Here is a 23936-nt window from a genome sequence, read left to right as displayed (position 1 = left end):
GAATCAGTGTCTGTTGTGTGTCTCAAGTAAGTTGCCTGCAATGATATTTAAGGTGCAGCAGGGTCAGTATGGAGCAAAACAGCAACACTGTGTCGACACAGTATCGATACAGTTTGGAGAATGTGCTGAAACGCTTCACGAGGCCTCATCTACCCATCACTAGAAGTCACTGACATCAAGACAAGGACGCTCTTTACCATAAATGGAAGGTTTCACAGAAGGAAGAAGGCTAAGGACTGGTGAGCATCAGAACCACTGCCAAAACCCAATGTGTGCTCAATGAATACCTCAGGCAGCAGAAACCTAAGAACAAAAAGGAGCATGGAGAAGAACCATCATGGAAGGGCAGGCCTCCGCACGGTATGTACCACTAGCAGAGAGAGGAAGTGGATGACATCCAGAAATGCTTCCAGTGGTCAGACAAATCTGGTCTGAAAGATAGCACAAAGGCACCAATCTTGCCAGCACAGGAACAACTCTAAGGTGTAGATCAGCTCATTAGTCTCAGTGATGGTTGCTATTCAAATTGTCCAGAATGCTGCTTTCACATTATCTAGTACACAGGTGTCAAACTCCAGGCCTCGAGGGCCGCTGTCCTGCTTGTTTTCAAATTAACCTGCCTTTGTTGCTTCTTATTGGCAAAGCACACCTGATTCAGGTAATCAGCAGCAGGTAGGGCAGGGATATCTCAAAAACAAGCAGGATGCTGGCCCTTGAGGACTGGAGTTTGACACCCCTGAACTAGTGCATCTTCAGAGGGTACTTCACTTAAACTTTTTAACTGGCTACAGAGGGTCCAGGTTTCAAACTTCACCATGATCCTGTCATTTAGGTCAGCTACTCAACACTCCTTCTGCATGGGTAATGATAGTATCTCCCTCCTGACCTGCCCCTTGCCATAGCATTTCTTCATCAATTTCTAGACGTAAGAGCAGTTCCTTCTTCCAAATGTTGGAGCACTGAGGTACTAGTTGTTTCGCCATCAGTCTGGATTCCTGGGTATGGACAATTCCATAGGTCCCAGATCCTATTTGGCTGGGGTTACTCGGTAGAAGAATTCCAACAGCGCCCTGTTCTCATCTCTTGCCCACTTGTGCCTTTTACTTCCAGAAGCTCATTAGTGTGTCCTGGTTGCTCAACACCTGATGCAGACCTTCTAATTTTTTGGGTGACGTCCGGGCCAGTAGTGCTTCAGTTTAGCCTAGGGACCCATACTGGAAATATATATTTCTGTAGGGTTCTTTGTCTGTTAAAGTTATTTTACTATCATTCAAGACTAAGGATTGTTATTTTATTGTCATTGTATTGTTAGGCAGGAAACAATAATAGTATTTGGCACCCACATTGTGTGCAATACATAAAAAAAAATTGCAAAATGCCAAAAACATTTGAAGATACACATAAAGAATAAAAAAATTGTCCAAAGGTAACGTCAGTTTGAAATAAAAAAGAACATTTCCAGCTGTTCCTCCTCTATTGAACATTCTTGCCATACCTTAGAGTGTCCAGTCTCCAGCCTGGATTCTTTAGTCCAGCCGACAGCAACTTCATTCCTGAGTCTCCTGGATGATTGTAGCTCAGGTCCAGCTCTCGCAGATGTGAGGGGTTGGAGTTCAGAGCTGAGGCCAGATAATTACAGCCTTCCTCTGTGATCAGACAGCCTGACAAACTGCAGACACACAAAACAACAAGAAAAGTTATTTAACCCTTTAAGACCTACCATAGAACCAAGTCCTACAGGAATATAATGGGGGTTTTTTTTCCTGCAAATGCAAATCTTGCAAAGCCATATGTGGAAGGAAACTGTGACCTGGGACAAGCTAAATGAATAAGATGTGAGTACAACTACTCAAGTTTCATATGCAAAAAATAAATAAATAAATTGCGCTAGCTTATGCGGTTGCAATTTTACCGGGCTTTAAAAATAGTTGCGCAAAACGTAGCGTACCCGCTCCGACCGGCCTTAAAGTGTTAAAGTGGGGTTTTTTTTTCGTTTTTTCTTTTTTAAATATTCCAGCCTTTTCAGATACAGTGACATTCATTCTGTACATGCATTCACCTTAATTTAACAGTATCCAGTGTTGAAGGGGTCCTGATATGTAAAGGAAGTTTATTTCACAGTTTCTGTATGATGATTAAACAGATTGTGGTGTTAAGCCAGAATGTTAGAGCCAGAATGTTAGAGATTGTGTCAATGTTAACATTGACACATTCTCTTATGAGCAACAGTTTGTGAGAATGGGAGGACTCATTGCAAAGATCTTGCCTTTGCCATTGCCTGTTTCTGTTTCTGAAAGGGGCTGGGTCAACATCCAGTTGATTTAGAACTCTTGCACTTTAATTTAAAATCACAGGACTCAACCAAATGATTAGAAATTAAGCGACAGACAAAATGAAACTTGACATGTGAGACTAACATGAAAACATTAAAATGATAGATTATGTCATCTTTAGCGTTAAATAATGCCATTTTTGCATCATATCTGAAGTCTTACATTAGTAAGCCGTTTCAGACTCAAAAGAACAACGAACTGATTTTACATTGTTATAATTTTAAAAGACTGAAACTGACCTTAGTGTTTCCAATATACAGTTCAGACTGCTCACTCCAGCAGAGAGAACTTTCACTCCTGGATCCTGCAGGTTGTTGTTACTCAGATCAAGCTCTCGTAGATGACAGAATTGGGAGCTGAGAACTGAGGACAGAGCTTCACAGCTCCTCTCTGAAAGATTACACCAGTTCATCCTGAAGAAACATTGATATATGTAGTCACATAAAAGGAACTTTAATATTGTCTGGATAAGACAAGACAAAACGACTGGAAGTGTTGTGAAAACTTTTATAGTTAACTCTGTGGCAAACACAAAAAATTAAATTTACTCAACAACAATAATATGCATCTACATAAATGAAAAACAGTGAGGAGCTGGTAGATTTAATGATAGTAGTTCAGTATCAAGTGATGCAGGCATACACTACTGGTGGCCAATTTAGTAATTCTGTTGCTAGGCAACAGTAATCATAGATTAAAAACAATGCAGCAAATAAAAGGGGACAAATAATACTTCATTATAACTCTCTTTTTGGTTTGTTGCTTTTATTCGGGGACTTCACAGTCCTTATGCTGGGGCTTCATGCACCCCATCATTATTATTATTATTTTCTTAACCTAACAGAAAAATGTTTTATCTCTTCCTTCTTCCTTTTCTTCCTTCTCTAAGGCTACTTTATCACCCCCTTTCTTATGATGGACCACTTTCAGGAAACATGCTTAAGTGCATTACTGAATAACATCATTTCTGGTTTTCTATTTGGAAATCGAAAATTGAACTTGACTTTGAGAAAAGAAGATAGTAAAGGAGGATCAGACTTCTGTTCTTATTTGTGAAGTGTTACTTGAGGTTCGTGGTGTTGACATCAGAATTTAGATGAGAGAGGAATGCTTCACTGAGGACAGTAATGTTTCTCAACCACAAACTTAAAGTACTTTAAAATGACTGAGCAAAGAAATAAACTGTCTTGACACATGCAATGTAGTGACTGTGATTTACTTCACCAACAGCTGTAGAGCCTGAGGATATGCAATCAACAGTAATGTTGATTATAACACAAAGGGCAAACTTAATTTTTTAACTCTCTGAGAGCTTAATCAGAGAGAGAGGAAAGTAATAGAATTTGTATAGTCAAATTCAACATGTTAACAGCAATGGCTCAATTCTTAACACTGGTTTACAACATGATAGACCAAGTGGGGTTTCACTATATGGAAATTCTGTGGTGTTTTTTGCGCTTCCTTGGTTTCTCTAAAAGGTGTTTTTTTCTTCTTCGAGACATAGACAAGGGTAGGGCTGAATATATGTGCGTAGAGCATCGTTGTAAAGGCCTGGAAGTCCCGAGGTCAAAATGGGAGACGCCCCGTAGGGTGGTGGAGAATGACCGAGCTAAGATCCTGTGGGACTTCCAGATACAGACAGGCAAAATGGTGATGGCTAACCTACTGGACATAGTTGTGGTAGATAAACGGAAGAAGACGGACGTAGTGATAGATGTAGTGTTTCGAATGACAGCAACATCAGGAAGAAGGAACACAAGAAGCATGAGAAATACCAAGGGCTCAGAGTAAAGCTCAAGAAAATGTGGAGAGTGAAGGTAACAGTGGTCCCAGTGGTAACTGGAGTGCTACGCGTAGTGACTCTCAAGCTAGGCGAGTCGCGCCAGAAGATCCCACGAGCAACATCAGAGATCTCTGCCAAAAAGAGTGCAGTCCTAGACACAGCTAAGATACTGCACAGGAACCTCAAGCTCCCATGGCTCTGGTAGAGGACCCGAGCTTGAAGGACAGACCAGTCGAGAAACTGAACAGACACTGTACCTTATTAAAAAAAAGAAAAAAGCTCTAGTTGCTGTTTTTCAAAAATACAGAAAACACCATCAACTAAGTTGCATTTAAAATAATAATAATAATAATAATAATAATAATAATAATAATAATAATAATAATAATAATAATAATAATAATGATAACATCCAAAACAAAATTCCTTACAGAGCTTTGTTGGAGGCTTTGACCACTGTTAGAAATTTCAAAAGAGCCTCCTCTGAAGCAGAATATTTCTTCAGGTCAAACACATCCAGATCTTCTTCTGATGACAGTAAGATGAAGACCAGAGCTGACCACTGAGCAGGAGACAGTTTATCTGTGGAGAGACTTCCTGATCTCAGGGACTGTTGGATCTCCTCCACTAGAGAACGATCATTTAGTTCATTCAAACAGTGGAGCAGATTGATGCTTTTCTCTGCAGACAGATTCTCACTGAGCTTCTTCTTGATGTACTGGATTGTTTTCTTGTTTTTATGTGAGCTACTTCCTATCTGTGCCAGTAGATCTTGTAGGAGAGTTTGATTTGTCTGCATTGAAAGACCCAGGAGGAAGCGTAGGAACAAGTACAGTTGTCCATTTGGACTCTGTAAGGCCTTGTTCACAGCACTCTGGTGGAGATGTTTTAAGTTGTTTAAGTTCTTTTCAAATGATTTAGACTTCTGGGTTACAGTTTGAATTTCTTCGAGCAGATTGACTCCAGAGTTGATGAAGGTCCGATGGACATGAAGAGCAGCCAGAAACTCCTGAACACTCAGATGGATGAAGCAGAACACCTTGTCCTGGTACAGTCCTCTCTCCTCTTTAAAGATCTGTGTGAACACTCCTGAGTACACTGAGGCTGCTCTGATATCGATGCCACACTCTGTCAGGTCTGATTCATAGAAGATCAGGTTTCCTTTCTGCAGCTGATCAAAAGCCAGTTTTCCCAGAGACTCCATCATCTTCCTGCTCTCTGGACTCCAGTGTGGATCTGTCTCAGCTCCTCCATCATACTTGACCTTCTTCACTTTGGCCTGACCCACCAGGAAGTGGATGTACATCTCAGTCAAGGTCATGGGCAGCTCTCCTCTCTCCACAGTTTTCAACACATCCTCAAGAACTGTAGCAGTGATCCAGCAGAAGACTGGGATGTGACACATGATGTGGAGGCTTCGTGATGTCTTGATGTGGGAGATGATCCTGCTGGCCTGCTCCTCATCTCTGAATCTCTTCCTGAAGTACTCCTCCTTCTGTGGGTCAGTGAACCCTCTTACCTCTGTCACCATGCCAACACAGTCAAGAGGGATCTGATTAGCTGCTGCAGGTCGTGTGGTTATCCAGAGGCGAGCAGAGGGAAGCAGGTTCCCCCTGATGAGGTTTATCAGCAGCACATCCACTGAGGTGGACTTTCTAGGGTCAGTTAGGATTGTAGTTTTGTGGAAGTCCAGAGGAAGTCGACACTCATCCAGACCATCAAAGATGAACACAACCCGGAAGTCCTCAAAGCTGCGGAGTCCTGCTTTTTTAGTTTCAATAAAGAAGTGATGAACAAGTTCCACCAAGCTGAACTTTTCCTCTTTAAGCAAATTCAGTTCTCTGAAAGTGAATGGAAATATGAACTGGATGTCCTGGTTGGCTTTGTCTTCAGCCCAGTCAAGCACAAACTTCTGTGTTAAGACTGTTTTCCCAATGCCAGCCACTCCCTTTGTCAGCACTGTTCTGATTGGTTTATCTCTTCCAGGTGAGGCTCTAAAGATGTCTTCTTGTCTGATGGTTGTTTCTGGTCTGTCTGGTTTCCTGGATGCTGTTTCAATCTGTCTGACCTCATGTTCATCATTGACCTCTGCAGTCCCTCCCTCTGTGATGTAGAGCTCTGTGTAGATCTGATTCAGAAGGGTTGGGTTTCCTGCTTTAGTGATGCCCTCAAACACACACTGAAACTTCCTCTTTAGCTTGGACTTGACGTGACGCTGATAAACTGCAGCACAAAGTTCTAAGAAAAAAGAAAAAAAAGTAGAATATAAGTTCATGTGTTTCAAAATGCACATAATTTAAATACCCCAAGGATCGAATGAGAGCATGTTTGGTCCATGTTGAGGCATTAATAAATGTTCCACTTACACAACAGATTAAATTGTCAAATAAATTATCTTACTGCTTTGCAGACGCTCAGCAAGCTCATCCTGCTTCATCACCCTTAGGAAGTCCAGTGTGATCTTCAGAAGTGCCTCTCTGCTGTTCTTCCTCGTCTGTTCTTCTTCTTCTTCACCCCCCATCTCTCTCTGCTTCTCCAAACATTGGTGGTAATCTGGGCACACAACCTTCTGGATCATTTTCAACTCGTTCTTTACAAAAGTGATGATGTTCTCCTCCAGCAGCTGGAACAGAATATTATGAATGACCCAATCAGACTGAAATCATGGAGCCAAACATCAGATCTATGTTGGAAACACTGACAACCCACTATTCTACAAAGAGCAGCATGGAGATAATTGTTAACAGAATAGATTTAAAATAGATGTACATATAAAAACCTTAAATATGGAGTCCATGTCTGCTTGATGCTGTTTAATGGACTGAGTACTGGGAACCTCTGAGCTTTCCTGGTAAATTCTGTTGAGCAGGAAGACTAATTTCAAGAACACTGTAAATTCCCAGTAAGTGACATTTCAACAAAGACAATACTTTAGATAACTCCTTGTACTTTTAAATATTTATGAGTTATTTTGATTCCATTGAAAAATCAACAGCTTAGGTTTGTATTTTGCTTTAAATAAAATGCTTTCAGTTTCCTCAAGGCATTTGAACTTCAGAAAACTGAAGTTGTACTGTCATGTGAGTCAGTGTGAGTGTTTAAACCTTTAAAATACAATTCCAATCAAATGGTTAGACACACCTTTTCATTTAATTGTTTGTCTTTATTTTCATGACTATTTACATTGTAGATTCTCACTGAAGGAATCAAAACATGAATGAAAATTATGTAGTAAACAAAACAGTGTGCTCAAATAACTCAAACCATATTTGAGATTTTTTACAATAGCCACCCTTTGCTTTGATTACTGCTTTGCACTTGGCATTCTCTGAATGAGCTTCATGATGTAGTCAGTTTAAATGGTTTTCCAGCAGTCTTGGAGGTGTTCTCAGAAAGGCTGAGCACCTGTTGGCCCTTTTTGCCTTCACTCGGTCCATCTCATCCAAACCTTCATCCCCACATGTAAGGGGGGTGCCCTTACATGTGGGGTCCCTCAAGGATCTATCCTGGGCCCAGTATTCTTTTCCCTTTACATGCTCCCATTAGGCTCTATTTTTAGAAAACATGGAATCTCATTTCACTGTTATGCCAATGATTCTCAAATTTACTTTTCTCTTAAAAAGATTGTGGTTTTTATTAGATTTTTGGAATGTAAATGACCAAAAAACTGAGATTGTACTATCTGGACCTTCTGACCCTCACTTGTCTCTGAAGGTTGACCTTGTTTCCTCTGGAAAAGTCCAGAAATCGCTTTGCAAAGAATCTGGCAGTGCTCTTTGATAGTAGCTTTTCATTTGAGAAACAAATTAATTCTGTTGTAAAAGCCAGCTTCTTCCAGCTCAGGGCACAAGCAAAAACTAAGAACATTTTGTCATTTGCTGACTTCGAGAAAGTGATGCGTGCATTTCCTTCATCCAGGCTTGACTACTGCAATAGTCTTTATTTTGGTATCAGCCAGGCTCTGCTGTCTCGTCTTCAGCTAGTTCAGAATGCTGCAGCTATTCTTGACAGGCACTCGTAAACATGACGATATATCCCCAGTCTTGGCTCATTAACACTGGCTTCCAGTACATTGTAGAATTGATTTTACGATTTTATTGCTTGTTTTTAAATCTCTAAATGGATACACTCCGGCATACCTCTCTGATCTGTTCACTAAAAATACTCCTAATAGAGCTCTCAGGTCAGCTGATAAGTTGCTTCTAGTGGTCCCTAGAAGCAGGCTAAAAAACAGAGGAGATCAGGCCTTTGCGATTGCTGCACCCAATCTTTGGAACAGTCTGCCACTTGAAATGAGGATCTCTTCAACACTTGACATTTTTAAAAACCGTTTGAAAACAAATTTTTACTCTCTAGCTTTTTGTTTTGGTCTTTGTGTGTGTTTGGTCTACTTCTTACTTTTTAACTATGTACAGGACTTTGGTCAATCTGTGTTGCTTTTAAATGTGCTTATAAATAAATTGCTTGATTGATTGAAACCTTCTCGACTGGGTTAAGGTGAGGTGACTGTGGAGGCCATGCCATCTGGCAGAGTACTCCATCACTCTCATTCTTGGTCAAATAGCTGGTGGGAGCCATGCATGTAGAGACCATGCGTTCACCTTTCTGTGTCTCACAAAGACGCGGAGGATGGAACCAAGGATCTAATATTTGGACTCATCAGACCATAGAGCCAAGAAATACCGTTCCTTGTATTTCTTGGCCCAAACAAATTTCTTTTTCCTGTTGCTTTTCCTTAGTCATGGTTTCTTAATAGCTATTTGACCATAAAGGTCTGATTTTTGCCATCTCCTCTAAAGAGCTGATGTAACAAAGGGCATCCATCACCCACCAGAAATGAGTCTGACTTATTGCTCGATATGAAGAAGAAGCTCTTGAAACGGTTCTATAAGGATCAAATGGCCCTTAGCAATGGGCCAGACACCCCATCCTCCCCAAGAACATCCCACATGACACTCCGAGGGACACGGTCAAATGCTTTCCTCAAAGTCCACAAAATACATGTTTACTTTTTGCGCAAACTTCAATGCACCCTCTAGTATCCTCAAGAGGGTAAAGGTCCAGTGTTCCACGACCACGATGAAAATGGCATTGTTCCCCCTGTATCCAAGGTTTGAGTAACAGATGAACCAGCACCCTGGCATAGACTTTCCCAGGGAGGCTGAGGAGTATGATACCACTACAATTGGAACACACCCTTCAGTCCCACTTGTTAAGGTTGACGGACAGCTATGGATATCCGTCGACAGCTATCGACCTCACTGAGCCATAGCCATAGCTACTGATTGGAAGGTTGGTGGTTCTATCCTGCATGCCAAATATCCTTGGGCCAGATACTAACCCCATGTTCATCGGAGTGTGAATGCGTGTCAGTGTTGGTTAGTTTGGACTTGTGTTTAGCAGTGCTTGTATGAGTGGGTGTGATTGGGGTGAATGAGGCTTATTGTATTGTACTCCGGGAGATTAGAAAAGCGCTATATATGTATCAGTCCATTTACCATTCACGTGCCGGCGCTTCCAAATCACCAATTTCACCAACACAGCTAACATAACTAACATAACACAGCAACAAGATGCAGCGACCCAGAGTCTCCATTTCATTTCAACATTTTAGTTGAAAGTGCAGACTTATGTTAAATAATACATTCACTGTGGTATTTACTGCGGGAACAAATGGTAATGTAGATGAGTCTGGTGTGGAACAACAGTCCTAGGTTCAGCTATCTCTACAGGTGACACATTCATATCAGCTAAATCAAAGAAAATACTGTGAGCATTACAAGAATCAGAGGGCTCAAAAACACAAAGGTTACTAGCGAGAGCAACCGGTGAATGATCTGACACTGAGGTGCCTCACTGTACAGTGTCTCTGGAGTCCAAACAAAAGGTGACGGAATTAAAATGCTGGTATTAGCCTATTCGTTGTAGCAAGCTAGCCTTGTAACAGCCACTATGGTGTGGTGTCCCTTTAAGACACCCAAGTCCAACCAACTTAGACATTCACATTACTCACACTCTCATTACACATACATATAGGATCTTGGGGGTGGGCACGATACACGGAGTCCAAAGTACCATCAGGGTGTACACCCCACCCCTGGCATCGTTGCCCACCTCTCAATTTTAAATACACGTAGACATTGAGGGCTAGCAGGAGGGACCATGCGCTTACCTGCTGCTCTCTGGCAGGTAGCTCCAAGCCCTCCTGGGTTTTAAATGCACCTTAGAACACACATGCATCAACATTACAATGAGCGGGTGGAGGGAGGTTCGGAGTCTTCTCTCACCCCCGTTCTCTGCGACCTGCTGGAGCAGGGGGGCTAGGACTAGGAGGAGGAGTTGGCCGTCCGGCTGCGGTCTGGAGTGTGGAGCCTTCCTGCTGCTGCGGAGTCGGGGCGGTCTGCCTCCCCCCACCGCAGGGAAAAGGGAAACACCACCTGGGTCTGGGTGCAGTTCCCCCCTCCAGGGGCGGGGGCACCTAGACCCGGTTTGTAGAGTACGCTTGGGGAGTGTGATCGTGTGTACAACGTCTCTTTATGTCTGTCTCCACGTTGGTTGAGTGTGGAGTAAGTGCATATGAGAGCATGAGGGTGGGAATGGATGTTTGTATCTGTGTGTGCCTGTATGTCTGTGTCTATATGTCAGGTTGGGTGTCAGACGCCACCTCTCTGGGGACATCTCAGGCCCTCCAAGGTTTGGAGGCCTATCTCCCCCTACCACCACTTCCCCTGCCAGTGGCGGACCCCCTCAGACATCGGTGCGTTGGTGGTTCTTTGTGTCCGGGGATGGGCGTCCAGGTACACACCGGCTCACTCCTTGGCGGCCGCTTATCGGGGCCTGGAGCCTGGGGCTCGCTCGGGCCACTTCGGAGGTGGGGTGCCCCCGGCCTCTCGGCCTGGGGCTCGGTCACTCAGGCGCAGCTGGCTGCCGGCGGAGCTCACGGGCGCGTCACTGCAACTCCCCCTGGCTTCTGCTCCGCGGCTGCTGAGTGAGCCCTCATCTGGGACTCTCCTCAGCTCTTTCCGGGACAGTGGCGCAGCTGCCCCTCTGTTGGTCTTCCTTGGTCTCTTGTGTTCTGGGGGCCTCTGGATGTCTGGAGTTTTGATCTCCTCCACACCTGCTTCACGCCCTGGAGGACGGGGCTGTGGCCCCCCCACACCCTCTAGCAGATTATTACATGAAGGAACCTTTTAAAAAAACAAAAAACAAGCGCGTCCATGCTCACAGGTGTACACACGGGTGATCACACCCACAAACTACACCCTTTTTGGCTCCTACCTCAAAGCACACTGTGTTCTGTTGATCTTATGTGCTGCACAATAATGTTTAACATTTAGTATTTACTGTCATATTCCCATATATCATTGTGATGTTGTTTATTCTATTACTCTTGTTCTCTTCTGCTTGCTTTCTTTTTTCTTTCTCAGCAGGTGATCCAGGTGATCGATATATGCATTTTTTTTCTCTGCCCGTTCTGTTGGTTTTTGTCTTTTGCCCTTCTCCCCCGTCCCTCTTCTCAGCTGTTTCTCTTTCCCTCTTTCTTTCTCCCCTTCTTTCCCCCAGTCAGGTCTGTCCCGTATTCAGCAAGTGAAAATAAAATAAACAATAAAAGGTAAATCAAATGGACCATTATGGCAAGGCTGGGATGGTCAATTTGGTAAAGTAAATCCGTTGGGCATCTTTCTTCGCCTTTAGACAATAATTCTGATGGCAAAAGAGCCAAACGGGACAGGCAAAAAAAACCCAAAAAAAAAACATCTTATCCTGCTGACCATGTATGGAAGCTGGTTAAGTCTGGCCTGTACCTTTGCTGTGTTCGGCTGGGGACAGCCTTTGTTTAACCCGGGGGGAATATGTAACAGCCACTATGGTGTGGTGTCCCTTTAAGACACCCAAGTCGAGGGTTGATGGTGTCATCAGTTTGTGTTACTGCTCTCTCTCTCTCTGGGATTATGAGGACACGTGTCTGCACGCTCGTGCTTAACGAGGGACGGATTTATGTTTTCTTCTCCAGACCTTTTTTTGTTTTTGTTTGCAATGCTTGGGTTGTATGAACGCTGGGCGTTATGTTGTTGAGCCGCAGCCGTACAGCCGGGCTTTTATATGGTTGTTGAAGAAGGCGTATTAAAGAACCACCGTGGATTACCGATACCAGCGTGGGTGTGTGCTCTTCCGACTAGCCTGCTAGGTGTTTTGCCACCTCCTCTCAACCACGCAACACAACCCAATGTTACAGCCTGAAGCTAATATTTGCTAAATTTAGGGATACCGTGTCTCTTTAGGAGTTGGAGACCGGTGTTTTAGGAGCGGCACAAGATCTCATCAACAGGCAGTGTTGGTGAGTAACGTAATACATGAACCGGCGTTACGTATTTAAAATACAAAATATGACTAAATGTATCCATTACAGTTACTGTTCAATAGGTGATATTGAAAATACAGTTAGTTTGTTGAAATAAATGGATTACATGGCGGTATTTTCCTGTTTCATATGTTAGGCTATTGTCTCTCTATTTTTGGTTATTCCACGCCGGTGGAAACCCAAAAAAAAAACACGCAATAAGAGGCTCTAAAAATTATTATACAAAAATGATTTAATATGAAGGCAATAGCAGAGTGTTACAGGCATCGCCCTAAACAATGTAGCCTCATGGGCAGTGTAGTCAATGCTGCAGGGAGAATGGACTGCCATAACCGTTGTGTGTCTGTGAGCGAGGGTGTCAGGGTTCCTGGGTCGTTGACCCGGTGATTTCAGTTTGTTCATGTTCAGTTTAGTTCACCACATTAATGTTCTCTCTTCCTGTTTTTTCCCCGTGTCAGCTTGTCTCCCATGTCATTAGTCAGATTATGTTCAGCCCTGTACTCACCTCGGCTCAACAGAGGCTCCCGTGCCAGAGGCTCGGACGTGCACCCCGCCCGCTTCCTCCTCCCAGGGAAAGCGGCGCACACGCCGCCATAAAATGGACTATTTCCAGCAATACCCGGTGGTGAGTTCCAGTGACTGTTTTCCACCCTCATTTGACCCGCCACTTAAACCCAATAATAAACCCATCTCTCATTCATGGGATGTTTCCCTCCTGGAGGATTCTGTGGACTGGGAAGATTTGTTCTGCTCTGCTCCCCCAAAGACTGTAAATAGTGGTGGCAGAAGGACCAGCATAATCCCTGAAAAACTTAGCAGATTCACTCACCCAGTCGTTATTTCCACTCCTATCAGTCAGCCTACACCCACTCCAGTGCCAGCTCCCAGGAGGAGGGCAGCTGCGACCCAGTCTACCTCCACACCCGCTCCTGTTTCTCGGGTGGGGGTGACTGGTGTCCAGCCACCTCCCGTGCCTGTCCCAGCGCCCAGGCTGTGGGCAGCCAGAACCCAGCCTGACCCCCCTAGAGGCGAGGCAGAGCTAACCGGTTCAGCTGCTACTTCACCACTTCATCCACCTCCTGACCCAGCCTTTCACGCCCTCGCACTATCCCTAGTTAGATTAGCTGAACTGTCCCCTGCCCAGGCACCAGCCTTACTAGCCCAAGCTGTAATTTTATCTCCGTCACTAGCTCAGTCTGTAGCTCAGCCATGAGCCACACCAACCTCGGCTCCGTCGTCAGCCTCGCCTACCTCTGTTCATCCCTTAGCATCTCCACTCCAGTCAGTTCCCTCACCTGCTGTTCAGCTTTCAATTCAGTCAGTTCCCTCATCTGCTGCTCAGCTTCCAGCCCCGTCAGTTCACTCACCTGTAGCTCAGTCCGCTCCTGTCCAGTTACCAGTAGCTCAGTCCGCTCCTGTCCAGTCACCTGTAGCTCAGTCTGCTCCTGTCCAGTCAGTCCAGTCTGCTCCTGTCCCCCAGTCGCCCGTCCTCCAGCCTGTCCAGTCTGCCGCCCAGTGCCCTGTAGTCCAGTCGCCTCCTGTTTCCCAGTCACCTGTCCACCATCCCGTTCAGTTCCCGGACCTGCAGCCACAGCACCCAGAGCCAGCTGTGAGCTCTCCTGCTCCTCAGCCAGGGGTTTCCGCACCCGCTGGCCCGGCCACTCCTCAGCCAGGGGTTTCCGCGCCCGCTGGCCCTGCCTGTCTCCAGCCAGAGGCTTCTGCGCCTACTGGCCCTGCCTGTCTCCAGCCAGAGGTTTCCGCGCCTACTGGCCCTAACTGTCTCCAGCCAGAGGCTTCTGCGCCTATTGGCCCTAACTGTCTCCAGCCAGAGGCTTCTGCGCCTATTGGCCCTGCCTGTCTCCAGCCAGAGGCTTCCGCGCCTACTGGCCCTGCCTGTCTCCAGCCAGAGGCTTCCGCGCCGCCTGGTCCAGCCTCCGTGTCTTCGTCCACGCCTGGTCCGGCCTCCGTGTCTTTTTTTCTTTTGGCCGTCGAGTGCCGGCCTTTGAAGGGGGGGGGTCCTGTCAGGGTTCCTGAGTCGTTGACCCAGTGATTTCAGTTTGTTCATGTTCAGTTTAGTTCACCACATTAATGTTCTCTCTTCCTGTTTTTCCCCGTGTCAGCTTGTCTCCCATGTCATTAGTCAGATTATGTTCAGCCCTGTACTCACCTGTTTCCAATCATTGTCATCATTCAACCTGTGTATTTAAGTTCCTCGGTTTCACCAGTTCTCTGTTGTGTCATTGATGTTCTGTTGTCGTTTCCACCTGCGTTCAGCCAGCCGGCCATTCAGTCTTTGAGTCAGTCCTTCAGTCAGTCGTCCAGCCAGCCAGCCATTTTCTCCCTTTGTTCTGTTCATCCACTCCTCATAATAAATCTTCACCTACCTGCGAGTCCTGCGTTTGGGTTCCTTCTTCCTCGCCTCCACACAACGCCTGACAGAGGGAAGGAGAAAAAGAAAATGTACGAGCTGTCACGAAGCAGAAACGGGAGCTGGAAGCATGTAAATATAATAATAACCACTGCAGCCAAAAAGAGTGCCTGACGAGTCCAGCTGTAAGTAAACTGTTAAGACTCGACTGTACGACTCAACTCCTCCCCCTTTGTGAGTGTTGACGCTTCATCTCTTTGCTCTTTAAATGCTTTGCTTCTTTTATTGATTTTTATTGATTTTTATGCTGATTTTTTCCCTTTTTTCCATATGAGCTTACCTGCGATAGTTTCTGGACACTTATAGATCATTAGGATTAAAGTGTTCTTAACAGAAACAGCAACATTTTTATAGTTACCTTATCCTCAGCGCTCCGTGTGTCTGTGGCCTAGACACAGCTGAAGCCTGATTACAGCGTCTGGGCACCGAGCAGCCTCAATAGCCTGAAAAGGTGCTAACCGCTAGGCTAACTAGCAACAAGATGCCTTCCCTCTCCACAGATGACTACCACAGCCTCCTGCAGAAGATTGCAGTACTGGAGACAAAAATTCATCGCTTAGAAGTAAACGTAGAGGTAAATGGACTGTGTGGAAATGAAACAACCTTGCCTTTGATTCAAAACAATGGCGACGAGCAAGCTAGTACACAGCTAAGGAGCACAGATAACATGACCAAGAAAGTAGACTTTGTGCACTATTATAAATCCTCAAGCGATAATCCCCCCTTGGACTGTCTTGGTGCAAAACCAAGACATAAATCATGTCTTCTGGAAGGGGGAGGACGTATCACAGGCAGGGCACAGCGAGCTGAAATCTCTGAAACCGACTGGCCTTCACTTCCTACGAGACAGAGAAGCTCTTCTACCCCTGTATACGAGAGGAAACAGGACTGGACAACCGTGAATAGGAAGGTTAACAACAAACCTCCAAAACAACTGAATGTGAAACTGCAGAACAGATTTGCTCCACTATCAAAGGACCCTGGATCTATATCGGACAACCATCCATCTAAAAGCAGCGAAGTAAAGTCCGAAAATCTTTTGAAAAGTAAAAGGCCACAGGAAAAGCTAAAAGCTAGGCCTGAAACTCTGATTGTGGGTGACTCTGCCGTAAAGGATGTACAAAGGATGTGCGGTAAGAACACTAAAGTCCTCTGCTTTCCTAAGGATATGGTCAACAACCTGAAGGAGAGAATTCTTCAAATTGCAGATGAACATCTAACCGTGACAAACATTGTTCTGCATACAGGGTCAAACGATGTGTCCAAACAACAGTCGGAGGTTCTGAAACGGGACTTTACTGGATTATTAAATACTGTAAACTCTCTGAATGCAGCTGTATTCATCAGTGGACCTGTACCGCCGGTCAGAGGAGGAGACGAGAGATTCAGCAGGTTGTTTACACTGAATAAATGGCTCATATCAGCATGTACTGACCACTCAGTGCATTTTATCAACAACTTTAATATTTTTTGGGAACGCAGGCATCTGTTTAAAGCAAATGGATTTAATTTTAACAAGTCAGGGGTGAAACTGTTCACCTCCAACTTGTTTTATTCCATACGTCATCCATCTGTGCTTGGTGCCAAGGCTGAGATAAACGAGGAGTTATCTCATAAAGAGGAACAAACAGTAGTCCAAGAACAGACAAAGCCCAGCAGAAACCTTGAGGAGGAGCTCCATCTGCCCCCACCCGGGAAGAGCCTCAGAAAGGAGAGACATCTGAGGCAAGAAGAGGGGTCCCTATTTGCCTCCAACTCTCTCAACAACACCAACGACCAGGACCAGGACCAGGGACCACGATCTTCCCCAGTCCCCCAAACCCCTGACAGGCCATCACCCCCATCACCCTCCTCCCCCTCCCTTTCTCCCTCCTCCCCACACCTGAAATTCACTGAGGAGATGATGGAGCGGGTCAATGCTGGGCTCAGATCTACCCCAGATTGTCCCCCATAAACCCCCCACCAGAGCGGCCAAAGGTTCGCCATCGAGCCCCACCCTCAACAGAGCAATCGAAGTCACATTGCCCAGCCTCGCCCCCCTTAGTTCCTCCTTACCACCTTCATGCTCTGTCTCCGCAGTCTGATGTGTGATGTGTGGAGGGTCCGGGCTGCGAGGATTATGGCAGTGGTGACTTTTCCCAGGAGAAGCTGGGACCCTGTTTACTAGAAGGTTTTAAAATTTCTGTACTTTTAGGTGACAGAAGGAGACATGTGGCCTGGTCAAAACACAGAGAGGTGCACTCTAAAAGATCCTTAAACATAGTAAACATACCTTGTGTGCCACAGACTGCTCCCAAACACAAGGGGACAAGTAATACCTCTAAAACACTTAAGTTGGCTTTATTAAATGTTAGATCTCTAGCTGGGAAAACATTTTTAATTAATGATTTAATCACTGAGCACAGCCTTGATTTTATGTTTTTAACTGAAACTTGGTTGGACCAAAGTAACAGTGGAGCTGTTCTCATCGAGACGACCCCTCCTAACTACAGATTTATCAGTGAGGCCAGGGTGAGCAGGAGAGGAGGAGGGGTTGCTGTCTTATTTAATGAATCATTTCAATGTAAGCAGCTATCTCCTGGAAGTTTTCAGTCTTTTGAATATGTGGCTTTACAGCTGAAGGCCCCATCCAAAGTTGTGTTTCTTAATGTTTACGCCTCCCAAATACTGCACAGACTTTTTTAATGACCTCAGTGAACTGCTGTCTGTGATCTGTGTTGATTTTGACTGTGTAATTATTGTTGGGGATTTTAACATCCATGTGGACAACCCTCAGGACAAAGGGACTAAAGACCTGAGTAACACTCTGGGCAACTTTGGGCTGACTCAGCATGTAACAGAGGCCACACATAATAGAGGACACACTCTTGACCTACTGATCTCCAAGGGCCTGAGCATTTCAAAGGTTACTGTGTCTGATGTGGGCGTGTCTGATCATTACTGTGTTTTCTTTGAAAGTAAAATCTCAGCCCACACAAATATATCAACAGCAGTGATCACAAAACGGTGTATAACTGAACACAGTAGTGCAATTTTTTTACCAGGTCTTCCCATTAACACCTGACCTGTCCAGAGGGTCAGTCAATGAGCTCGTCAATAGCTTCAAAGCTAACATGTTAAATGTAATGGACACTATTGCTCCCATTAAGGTGAAGGTTATCTCTGGAAGGAAGAAGTCTCCATGGAGAAACTCCACACTAGTGAAAAATGAAAAAAGAGAGTGTAGGAAAGCTGAGCGCAGATGGAGAAAAACAAACCTCCAGGTTCATTATGACATCTATAAAGAGAAACTTCACAATTATAATTTACAACTGAGGAGTGCAAGACGGTCCTACTTCTCTGACATCATCACTAAACACAGCCATAATGCTCGGGTCTTATTTTCTACAGTTGACAGGCTAACAAACCCTCCTGTGTCAGTGGCAGCTGAACTTCATTCGACCATGGCCTGCAATGACTTTGCCAAATTCTTCACTGAAAAAATCCAAAAAATTAGACAAGCAATTGGTACATCAACAGCAGATCCAGGATATGTACTGTGTCCACCAAAAACCTGTTTAAACACCATGAAACAGTTTCAACCTATTAACAGCAAAGACCTGGAGGACATCTTAGGTCAACCGAACTCCTCCTCTTGCTGTTTAGATGTCCTGCCAACAAGTTTTTTCAAAAAGGTCTCAAAGACTTTAGAGTCAGACCTGTTACAGATCGTCAACTTTTCTTTATTATCAGGTGTGTTTCCAGAACCACTAAAAACTGCTGTAATCAAACCTATACTGAAAAAGGACAATCTTGACAAGACACAAATGAAAAACTACAGGCCGATCTCAAATCTCCCATTTTTAAGTAAGATCATTGAAAAAGCAGTTTCTCAACAGCTCAATTACTTCTTAAAACAGAATAACTGCTATGATGCCTTCCAGTCAGGTTTTAGACAGAACCACAGCACTGAAACCGCTCTGACCAAAGTGTTTAATGACATATGTCTGAATACAGACAGTGGAAAAATGTCAGTCCTAGTTTTACTGGATCTCAGTGCAGCATTTGATACAGTTGACCACAACATATTACTCAAACGACTGGAGAACTGGGCAGGTCTTTCAGGAACTGTACTAAACTGGTTCATAACATACTTAGAAAACAGGAAATACTTTGTATCAACAGGTAACTTCACATCTGAGCAGACAAGTATCACATGTGGAGTTCCCCAAGGTTCCATCTTGGGACCCCCTCTGTTTAACATTTACATGCTCCCACTGGCACAGATTATAAAGAACAACAAAATAAACTATCACAGCTGTGCAGATGACACACAAATATATATCACAATGTCACCAGGAGACCAAGGCCCTGTACAGGCTCTTGGTAAATGCATTGAGGAAATTAATGACTGGTTGTGCCACAATTTTCTCCAGCTAAACAAAAACAAAACTGAAGTAATAGTCTTTGGCGCCAAAGAAAAACGATTACAGGTCACCAGAGAACTTCAATTTATACACCTAAAAACCACAAACCAGGCGAGAAATTTGGGTGTAGTGATGGATGCAGACCTAAACTTAGAAAAACACATTAAGACAATAACAAAATCAGCTTACTATCACCTCAAGAATATATCAAGGATAAAAGATCTGATGTCTCAATAGGACCTGGAAAAACTAGTCCATGCATTCATCTTTAGTAGGCTTGATTACTGTAACAGCATCTTTGCAGGTCTACCTAAAAAATCAGTCAGACAACTACAGCTCATTCAGAACTCTGCTGCTCGAGTCCTCACTAAGACCAAAAAAGTGGACCACATCAGTCCAGCTCTGAGGTCCTTACACTGGCTGCCTGTCCGTCAGAGGATAGACTTTAAAGTTCTGATGCTGGCCTATAAAGCTCTGAATGGTTTAGGACCAAAATACATCAATGACCTCCTGACCCAGTATGAACCATCCAGATCCCTCAGGTCATCTGGATCCGGTCTTTTATCAGTTCCCAGAGTCAGAACCAGACACGGAGAAGCTGCATTCAGCTTTTATGCTCCTTATATCTGGAACAAACTCCCAGAAAGCCTCAGATCAGCTGAAACACTCAGTTTATTTAAATCCAGGTTGAAGACTCACCTGTTCTCAGCTGCATTTGAATAAAGCACCAAATCCACACTTTTAAGCTTAAATTTCAAAACTTACATTTAACTACTGATTTTATCTACTGTTCTGATTTTATCTGTTTTGATTTTATATACTGTTTTGTTTGTTTGTTTGTTTGTTAATTAGTTAGTTTGTTTGCTTGTTTTAATCAATTTTAAATCATGCTTTTTATTTGTTTTTGTTTCTAATGTCTCTGTAAAGCACTTTGAATCACCTTGTTGTTGAATTGTGCTATACAAATAAACTTGCCTTGCCTTGCCTGTGTTCGTGTTTTCCTCCGAAACAATAAGTTCCGTTGGAGCAGCCTTTCAACGCCTCTCTCTGTCTCTCACTAGCAAAGTTGACCCAGACAACAAAGTCTGGTGATATAGAACTAAATCCTGGACCTAATTCAAACATCAGTGATTTGGTCTGGCTACAACTAATTAGCCTAGTTAGCCTATGGGCACAGCTGTCACTGCATTGCTTTCCACCTCAACTAACTGTGCTCCAAACACCGTCCCAGTTAGTAAGGCTACATCTGCAGCTAATAGCGTTTACGCCCCTGTTGTCCGGGCCTCCACTTCTGCTGTTTGGGTTACCACTTCAGCTGCTAGGGCCTCCGCCTCAGTTGCCTGGGTTTCTGCCTCAGCTGCCTGGATTTCCACCTCAGCTACCTGGGCCTCCACCTCAGCTGCCTGGGTTTCCACCTCAGCTGCCTGGGCCTCCACCTCAGCTGCCTGGCTTTCCACCTCAGCTGCCTGGGTTTCAATCTCGGCTGCCTGGGCCTCCACCTCAGCTGCTTAGGCCTCCACCTCAGCTGCCTGGGCCTCCACCTCAGCCGCCTGGGCCTCCACCTCATCTGCCTGGGTTTCCACCTCAGCTGCCTGGGTTTCAATCTTGGCTGCCTGGGCCTACACCTCAGCTGCTCAGGCCTCCACCTAAGCTGCCTGGGCCTCCACCTCAGCTGCCTGGGCTTCCACCTCAGCTGCCTGGGCTTCCACCTTAGCTGCTCGGGCCTCCACCTCAGCTGCCTGGGCTTCCACCTTAGCTGCTCGGGCCTCCACCTCGGCTGCCTGGGTCGCCACCTCGGCTGCCTTAGCCCCCAACGCGGCTGCCTGGGCCCCCATCTCGGCTTCCTGGGCCCCCACCTGCTGTACCCAAACTACAGTCTCCGGTAAAGGGTTTCTCATCATTAAATGCTCATAGCATTGTCAACAAAAGGACAAGAAATCCTGCCTTTGAAAGTTACAGAGGAACAAAGATCTGCAAGACATATAATCAGACTAAAGTAATCTGGGACACTAAAAATAAACCAAAGGGGCTTCTATGTGGACACATTAACATTCGCAGTATGTTACCAAAGCATGAGCAACTGGAACATATTCTAAGCAATTCCAATATTTCCATTTTGTGAATTGAATCTTGGCTCACAAGTGCTTCTCCTGAGTTTGCGGTTGTCTTTCCAGAGTACACAGTATTCAGAAGGGATAGAATTGAAACAAGAGGAGGAGGAATACTTCTGTATGTAAAAAACACCTGGATTGCTCTTTACTTATTTCACCAATAGATGTCGAAATAGAACATATTTCTGTTAAAATCACTCTTTCTCCAGAAATGTCATTTACGTTGATCTGTTTATATCGCCCTCCTTCCGCAAAGAATATTTTTTATGAGCAACTACAGATATTACTTAAATATCATACTATAAATAATAAGTCTAATGAAATAATTGTAATGGGAGATCTTAATGTCAACTGGGACTGTGAAAAGGACAGAAAAACACTCAAGGACATAATGGAGACGTTGAACTTTACTCCACACATGAACAACCCACAAGAATAACGAGACACTCTGAAACTAAAATAGATCTGGTTTTCAGTAATAAGCCCGAGCGAATTATTAAATCTTATAATTTTATCACTGGTATTTCAGACCACAATTTTATATTATTTTCTAGAAAAATTATGAAATCACGGGTTAAGAATGACTTTCATAGTTCATCTAATAAGAGATCCTTTTATGAATTTATACCAAGAAGTCAGCGACAAAATGTAGCAGAAGCATTAGCATCAGTTAACTGGGAGCCTTTATTGTGTAGTGATGATCCACAATTCTGCAGCAGTCACTTCACTGACATTGTCAAGAATGTTATATCAACATACTCCATTAGAGGTCGACAAAAAATAAAGACAACATCTAATTTACCCTGGTGAAACAAAGAGTGCAAGAATCTAATGAAAACAAGAGATCAATTACTAAAGCAGTTCCTGAAAACAGGTCTAACTCTGGATAGACAGAGATTTACTTCAATGCGGAACAAAGTAACAAGAAGTTTGAGACAGGCCAAAGCAAAAATTTTTATAAATATAATTGAAAGAGCCAAAGGTAATGGTAAAAATGTCTGGCAAAACTTAAATAAATTACTTGGCCGTCATTCAAACAAAAGTAAAATTACAATTGAACTTTATGTAAATAACTCTATTGTTAGAGAGCATCTATCTATTGCCAATAACTTAAACACTTTCTTTATCTCATCGGTTAAGGAGATCAGTCAGAGCTTTGACTCAGTCGTATGCTCTGATAATGTGAATGATGTTGGTCAAAATTTGTTCACCATCACTCATATTTCAGACACTGAAGTTGCTAAACTAATTACAGGTTTAAAACAATAAAAAGCAATAAATCCATGTAGACATTGAGGGTTCTCGGGAGGGGCCGTGCTAACACCTGCTGCTCTCTGGCAGCAGCACCATGCTCTCCCTTGTTTTAAATGCACTTTAGAACAACACGCAGCAACACTACACATGAGCGGGAGGAGGGAGGTATGGGGTCTTCACACACCCCCGTTCTCTGCTAGCCATTGGGGCGGGGGGGCTGGGAGGAGATTTTGGCTGTCCGATTGGCCTCCCTGCTGCTGCGGAGCCTGGGACGGTCTGCTTGCCTCCACCCCAGGGGGAAGGGTAACATCTCTAGGGTCTGGGTTCTGTTTCCCCTCTGGGGGCGAGGGTACCTGGACCTGTGGTATAGAGTATGTTTTTGGGAGTGTGATTGTGTGTACATGTCCATTTATGTCAATCCTTACGTTGGGTGAGTGCTGAATGTTTGTATATGTGTGCATGAGGGTGGGAATGCATGTTTGTGTCTGTGTGTGCCTGTTTGTCTGTGTCTATATGTCAGGTCGGGTCTTAGACTCCACCTCTCTGGGAACTCCCAGGCCCTCCAAGGCCTATCTCCCCTCACCACACTCCCTGCCGGTGATTGATGCCCTCAGGGGTCGGTGCATTGGTGGTTCTTGGTGTCCAGGGCTGGGCACTCAGGTATGTGGCGGGGCCTGGCGCCTGTTGCTCGGTCAGGCCTCCTCCGGGGTGCGGGGGGCCCTCGGGCCTCCGGCCCCTGGGCCTGCGGCTCGGTTCACTCTGGCACAGCTGGCTGCCGGCAGAGCCGGCGGGCACGCCGGTGCAGCCCCTCTAGCTTCTGCTCGGTGGCTACTGGGTGACGCCTCGTCTGGGGATCCTCAGCCCTTCCCATGAAGGTGGCACGGATGCCCCTCCGGTGGTCCTCCTTGGGCTCTCGCACTCTGGGGCCTCTGGTTGTCTGGGGGCCTGGATCTCCTCCATGCCTGCTTCATGCCCTGGGGGACGGGGCTATGGCTCGCTACATCCTCTTGCAGACCATTACATGTGGAAACCATTTGAATACAAGCGCGCTGATCCACACAGGTGTGCACACGGGTGTTCACTGTTCGTAGACTTAAATTACACCTTTCTTGGCTGCTACTTCAAAGCACATTGTGCGCTGTCTGTCCTGCGTGCTGCACAACAACATTGAATATTTAGTATTTACTGCTGTTTACACTTAGCTAGATTAATGCGATGGTGTTGTGTTTAGTATGTTGCTTTGTGTTTTTTTGTTTTTT

General features: G+C 44.8%; 1 protein-coding gene across 4 annotated transcripts in view; it reads right to left on the bottom strand.

The window, feature by feature from the left end:
- The window catches only part of LOC146668999 (NLR family CARD domain-containing protein 3-like), a 41576-nt gene that overhangs the window by 4014 nt on the left and 13626 nt on the right, over positions 1 to 23936 (bottom strand). For 3 of the 4 annotated variants that reach the window (XM_085405396.1, XM_085405397.1, XM_085405398.1), the window contains 5 exons: positions 6896 to 6974; positions 6517 to 6739; positions 4548 to 6354; positions 2573 to 2746; positions 1496 to 1669 (listed from right to left, as the gene is read on the bottom strand). In XM_085405396.1, the coding sequence (XP_085261522.1) occupies positions 1496 to 1669; positions 2573 to 2746; positions 4548 to 6354; positions 6517 to 6739; positions 6896 to 6974 (2457 nt within the window). Of the gene's footprint in view, positions 1 to 1495; positions 1670 to 2572; positions 2747 to 4547; positions 6355 to 6516; positions 6740 to 6895; positions 14911 to 23936 lie in introns of all 4 variants that reach the window. The other variant, XM_085405399.1, reaches the window with a different exon arrangement.

The sequence above is a fragment of the Rhamphochromis longiceps genome, linkage group LG5 (assembly GCF_057381845.1).
Source record: "Rhamphochromis longiceps isolate RC_006_pf linkage group LG5, R_longiceps_female_GT1.1, whole genome shotgun sequence".
Taxonomy (NCBI): Eukaryota; Metazoa; Chordata; class Actinopteri; order Cichliformes; family Cichlidae; genus Rhamphochromis; species Rhamphochromis longiceps.
Note: the sequence above shows the minus strand (reverse complement) of the source record. Positions and strands in the feature narration are given on the sequence as shown.